Source organism: Podarcis erhardii (genome assembly GCF_964252035.2).
Source record: "Podarcis erhardii genome assembly, chromosome: 2".
Taxonomy (NCBI): domain Eukaryota; kingdom Metazoa; phylum Chordata; class Lepidosauria; order Squamata; family Lacertidae; genus Podarcis; species Podarcis erhardii.
The window spans coordinates 97,184,333-97,190,332 of NC_138498.1; the positions used below are offsets into that span (position 1 = coordinate 97,184,333).

Genomic DNA, 6,000 nt, shown 5'->3' on the forward strand with positions numbered 1-6,000 from the left:
AAGCCTTTCTGGACTCATCATTTAGAGAGAGCAAAAGGTCAGGTGTTGAGTGGGGGGAGGGGCAGCAGTTGATTCGTTTAATGCATAGCCATTCATCAGTGGGCTGATACCTCTGCTGTCTTTTGACCTGTTCCTTGTAAGTTAGCCGAGAGAAAAACAACACATTTTAACAGAAGGCTCATCTGTTGTCTGTAGTTGGTATTCTTTTTTATGATTCTTCTTTATTCTTATTAAGGCCCAGACTGAAAAATGTGGACAGAAGTACCGCCCAGCAGCTGGCAGTCACAGTGGGAAACGTCACAGTAATTATCACAGACTTTAAAGAAAAGACTCGCTCCTCCTCCACATCTTCATCGACAGTGACCTCCAGTGCAGGATCAGAACAGCAGAATCAGAGCAGCTCGGGCTCAGAGAGCACAGACAAGGGCTCGTCCCGCTCCTCCACGCCAAAGGGCGACATGTCCGTAGTTAACGATGAATCCTTCTGAGAATTGCACATGGAATTGTGGGGAACTCAATGAAATCAGGGTATGAAATTCAAAATATTCCATCTGTCCACTAGGCTGTAGTCCTGGGAAAGCTGCCAGTGCCACTTTTTCTCTTCCTCTTCCTGTGCTTCAACGTACTTTATGGACATCGTCCCCTTGAACTGATGACACCAGGATCGTTTGAGAAGGCTACGGGCATCCGGCCACCGACGAATTTCGCACCCTGACAATTACTTTTTGACACTTATGTATTCCATTGTTTTATATGATTTTCCTAACAATCATTTATAATTGGATGTGCTCCTGACTCTACTTTTTTATAAATCTGCTGTGCACAGTCGTCCCGCCCCCATGAATATTGGAAGCTTTTTGTTTTGTTTTGTTTTGTTTTGTTTTGGGTGAGGGGATATGATGCGGGTGGGAAGGGAGGGCTGCCGGAGGATTTTTATTTATTGTATTCACAAACTACATCCTCTCATTCTTCTCCCCCACCCCCACCCCAGCATATCCTGTTGAGTTCAGTTCTCCCTCTTCTTCCAGTTATACTGTGTACTATCAGTTTTGATATAAATTATATATAAATATAAATATAAATAAATATATATAAATAAATAAAATATATATATAGGGTTATTTGAAACCAATACATGGAAACGCTGGTGCTTGAAACACTGTGAAGTGAAACAATTTAAGATCTGGGACGGTGAGTGCCCTTTGGAAAGTGCTTAAACAAAACCGGAACCAGTTTTAGATTAACAAGAGTGTTCCTGGAGGTTCAAATGGAGATAGGACCTGGCTTTCTTCTTGTGCTTTGGCTGAAGAGTACTGGACAAAGATAGATGTCTATTTTCTTATTTTCTGTTCCTTTTTTAAAATCCAAAAGGTGCTCCAGGTAACTTGCATTCCCAGTAGGATATCTACAAAACAATAAAATTCCAGCCTTTTCCTACAGTAGTGTACAAATTTTAAAAACTGCAGTCTACACTATTTTCAGAATACCTAGTATTAGTGTACATGATGGCTGCACATTAACGTTGCCTAGTTCTCGCATAACTGATCTCACTTTAACTGTTTCACAACTTTTTATCTAGCCATTGTCCAGCTCTGTATCGGTTATGGGGGGGTAACATTGAATATCTACGGGGCAGGGGATATCTGCTAGCATTTGTGATTTAAGGCAGCCAACAGCCTAATATTGAGGGTGCCACCCTTGCCCCTGCTATCATAACTAGGCCACTATGCCACACAGCTTATTCTCAATGCAAATATTTTATGTCTGACTCTGCTCTTTCGTTTCTAATTAATTCATTGTGTATCCTGAGAGATCTCTTTTTTAAAAACAGCAACAACAGCAGTCCGTCATCAAGTGATGATGTCTTTGGATTTATTGGTGTTTAGACATGTCTAGATAAAAATAAACTGCTATGGGAGCTAAAGTTGAGAAGAACTTGCATACCGGCAAGCTAGGAGCAGAATGGCCAAATAGCTTCTTATTCTTTCTAGAAAGGTTTTTCTGAGTGTAAGCTGCTTTCCAGTTTCAAGTTGTGTTGCAGTTTTTTCCTAGCTCACATGTTACCCTACTTAAAACACTAGAATGAAGTGATGGAACACTGTTTTAGAAAATTCATTGTGCGTGTGCTTTTTTAGGCGACCCAGAGTGCTTCGCTGTAATTTCAGTAGCCCCTTTCCCAATTATCAAAATGGATACCCGGTGGGCCACTTGGCAGAACTCGGTGCTAGAAAAATTACTGTACTAATTTCTTGCTTGAAATATATAAATTATTTCTGTTGTATAGAGTTGCATTTTTATCAGATTAGTTTTAAGTAGCAACAAACGCAAGCTCCTCTCATATCAATCTTAAATTTTAACCTATGCTTAACTGAATAAAAGCCGCTCTGCTCAAAGAGGTAAGATTAGCAGAGCAGTGCCTTGGCAGCTGCAGTTCAATTCTGAACATGGTGGGTTTCTCACTGTTCATATATCAAATTATTCTTTTTTGAACTCTTATTCTTAAAAGTATTTATTAAAAAGAAAAAAAGAAACAAGAACCAAAGGAAAACCAGATGATTCTCGTAAGCTCTGAAATACAATAGGTGTAGTTTTTAATAGTCCACATCAATCCACATTTTTTAGCATTGGTATGCTATTGTAAAGACATTCCTTTTCCAAGTTTTCCTATTCCTTTAAAGGATCTCAGGGAGGTAAATTGGTCAGCCATAATTTATTTTTGGAGAGAGAGAAAAAATAATTTTTAAAGAGATGTTTTGAACTTAAGTCCCAGATGTGTGTATTTTGCACAGCTTTTTTTAAATGAATGAACCAGAAAGAATTAGGCCTATATGCATTTGGCCCCTTCCCAGCAAAAACCTGATCTACAGGCATGGGCAATAGGAGTGCATCTTCAGTGGCTTCCTAGAATAAGGCCTTTGGAGTAGGAAAAAACCTGTGTGTGTTGAATAAATTGCTCAATATGGTGAGCACCACCCACCAAGCGCTGCTGCTCCAGTCATTTCAGTGCGGCTTTTTGTGGGCCGTCATTCAAATAGTGCATAGCAGCAGGGGTTGGCGGGTTCTGCCTGGTGGAATATGCCCTTTAGGTTAGGTAACAAAAGCTTTAACAGTAACAAACTGCTCACTGGCTTACCAATTCAATGAAATCCTCTTTGGGTTTTCTTTAGTTTTCTCCCTTTTTAAAATATATATATATATATGTGCCTCTGGCATATTAGCCTGTTAGAATAAAGTATGCAAATCTGTCTTTGGCACAAGTGGTGTGACTGAACTGCATTTGGCTGAAATTGTCAGCTAAGCATTCAAACTTCTTTTGGGCCGCATTTTTAGCTGTTGCGTTGCGAACTCTGCAATCGATAACAACAACCCCTCCTTTTTCTTTTAAAGAAAAGCATGTTTAAAAATGGAATTTCCTTCACTTTTCTGCATTTCAGTTAGCCATACAGTAGTTTTGAGAGCATGTTTTTAAAATACTAGTGTAGAAGAAGGGCCAGAAATGCTTCGTAGCAAGTGGCACAGAAAGCAGGCGAGGACAAAGCACAGTGTTAACATTTGCAAGTTTCAATTTTTACACTTTATATATACACACACACACAGACACAGACACACACACACACACACACACACACACACACACATACGTGCACACCATACGCACAACAGCTTGCTTGACTTGCTCAGTTTGAAATAGTCATGCAAAGGGAACAATAAGAATAAGAAGAAAACCAATTGGATAGGCAGTTTTGATTGAAAATCTTTTGCTTGTTAAAAATCAGTTAGATTTAAAAATTGGGCAGTAGTTGTACTCATTGAGACACTTCCATCTGCCTTATCAGTACCATTTTCAGTCTACTTTTTTAAAAACGACAAGAACCGTAAACGTAAATTATTGAAAATTTATTACTTGCTGACTATAATAACCTTTGCTTGTATGTAACCGGAAAAAAAATGGTTTTAAGAGCCAACATTTAGAATATGACAATGGAGCTGAACAGTTTTTAATGCGCAAGCAGTTCTGTTCTTGTGTATGACTTGTAACCTTAATTTACTGTGTAAAGATGGTTACATTATTTCTTTAGCTTTGTTTGTTTGGAGACAAATAGAGAATGCTTGTTTAAGTATGTCAAGACATAATTTTATCTTGTGGATTTTTACGTTAATGTATTATACGAGCTATATTTTTCATTTGCCCAGAAAGACAGCTTGTATAACGCTTTTGAAAGTTTTCTGCTCTGTAAAGTCTTTAGAGCTGACAGTCCTGTTAAGTTTGTTTAATCTTCATGCTAAAAGTGTCAATGGTGGTTTTGTGAACTGGTCAGAAAAATTCACAGGTCTTAAATGTTTTCGGAAAATTTATATTGGACACTGCTCTTTGTCTAGCAAATAAAAGATGTTAATATATTCCTGTTACCGGCATGTGCACGACTGTTATTAGAAGCCACTTTATCATTTTCCTGCTTTAAATAGAAATGTCTATTTATGAATTCTGCTTGTAGTTTTTTCACAAATAAAATAGTAACATTTAATTAAACCTGAATTTCTATTCTTTGGTGTTGAGGAAAGGACTAGTCAGTTTGCTGTGCTAGCATGTTTGATTTTGGTATTGCTTAATTTACTTTGTTTGCAAGAAAAAGTGTATATTTATTGATATTTCAATTAAGCAAATCTGTGTAGACAGCTGATCTTGTTAGATTGGATCGTGTGTCAAGCTTAGTGAAACTATGTTTTAGTGTGAACACATAAGCTTGTTGTCAGGGGCTCAGGAGCAGAGGCACAGGGAAGAGGGGAAATGGAGAGCGAAGGGGAAGAATCCGAGGGGAGTGTAGGAGAAGAGGACAGTGGTCCGAGGGATTCCATGAGCCTCTCCAGCGAATCGGAAGATTCACAGAAGGGGGCGCCAGGGGCAGGGGGTTCCCAGGGGGAACGCCCCAGGAGCAAGGGGGCAGCAGGGACTCCCAGAGCAGTAGTTGGAAATCAGGACCAGCTTCCCCACCAGAGCAGAGTGGGGGGGAAGAGTCCCAAGCATCGGGGCCAGTGCATTCCCCACCAGGGAGAGAAGACGAGGCAGAGCTGACCACGCCTCCGTCGGAGAGTCGGGCGACGGAGGGGAGGTCAGATCCGGCTAGTGTCCCGGAAGAGGGAAGCAGTGACAGAAGTAGTGTAACGGTTAGGAGAAAGGTCACTGGGTTGGCGCGAGAGGCAAGTTCAAATGTACAGGAGCGCGGGACAGCAGAGAATGAGGATTGGGAACCGGGTCCTAAAGCCCGACGGAGGCAGGGGGAGGAGCTAAGCGACTCAGCGTCGGAAGAGTCCAGAAAGGGCAATGCCCCAGCGGGCAGGAGGACCCAGAGGAGGAGAGAGCAGCGGAAAAGGTGGAGCAGGGCTAGGATCTTAAACTGGTGTCAGAGGGGAGGAGACTCAGACGGGACTTCGCCGATCTAGGGGTTAAGACGTAGGGCTGCACGCTGTGGCTTTGAAATGGAAACTGAACTTCAATAAAGACTTTTATACATTACCACAGCCTAGCGTTGGTCCTCTGTGAGCTGGGACCTAGAGGCAGCTCTGACGCTTGTGAACTACTAGTATGTAAAAGGTTTCCTGCACTGGACTGAATTAAGCCACAGCTTGGCTTAGTTTGCTGGATGATGGCTGTTATGCCAACCAAGGCTCATGGTTTTGCGCTCTCCAGACTTATCACAAGTTGTGATGAAGGATTATTTTGGTTTTGGGCTCATTCTTAGTCTGGAAAGAGCTAAACCATGAGCTTAGTATGATGCAATAGCAAATTGACCCAGGAGAAGAGAAGCAAAATGGTTGTGTTCTCTGTCCTGTGAGCTCACATGTTTGTCCTAAGCCTTGGTTTAGCTTAGCCTGATGTCCAAACCAGGTGTCTTTGTTTCCTGTACTTAATCCTACAAGTGACAGTCTGTACTCAGAATCCCAAAGACCTTGAGACAGTTAGATAGCTGATCATTTGAAACGTTTTAAGGTGGCATCGTG

General features: G+C 41.2%; 1 protein-coding gene across 1 annotated transcript in view; it reads left to right on the forward strand.

Annotated features, from left to right (window-relative positions):
• RYBP (RING1 and YY1 binding protein) overlaps nt 1–4,531 on the forward strand; it is a 53,729-nt gene extending 49,198 nt beyond the window's left edge. Inside the window, exon 5 of the mRNA XM_081853973.1 lies at nt 236–4,531. Within this exon, the coding sequence (XP_081710099.1) occupies nt 236–488 (253 nt within the window). The 3' untranslated portion in view covers nt 489–4,531. The remainder of the gene's footprint in view (nt 1–235) is intronic.
• The last annotated feature ends 1,469 nt before the right edge of the window (nt 4,532–6,000 follow it).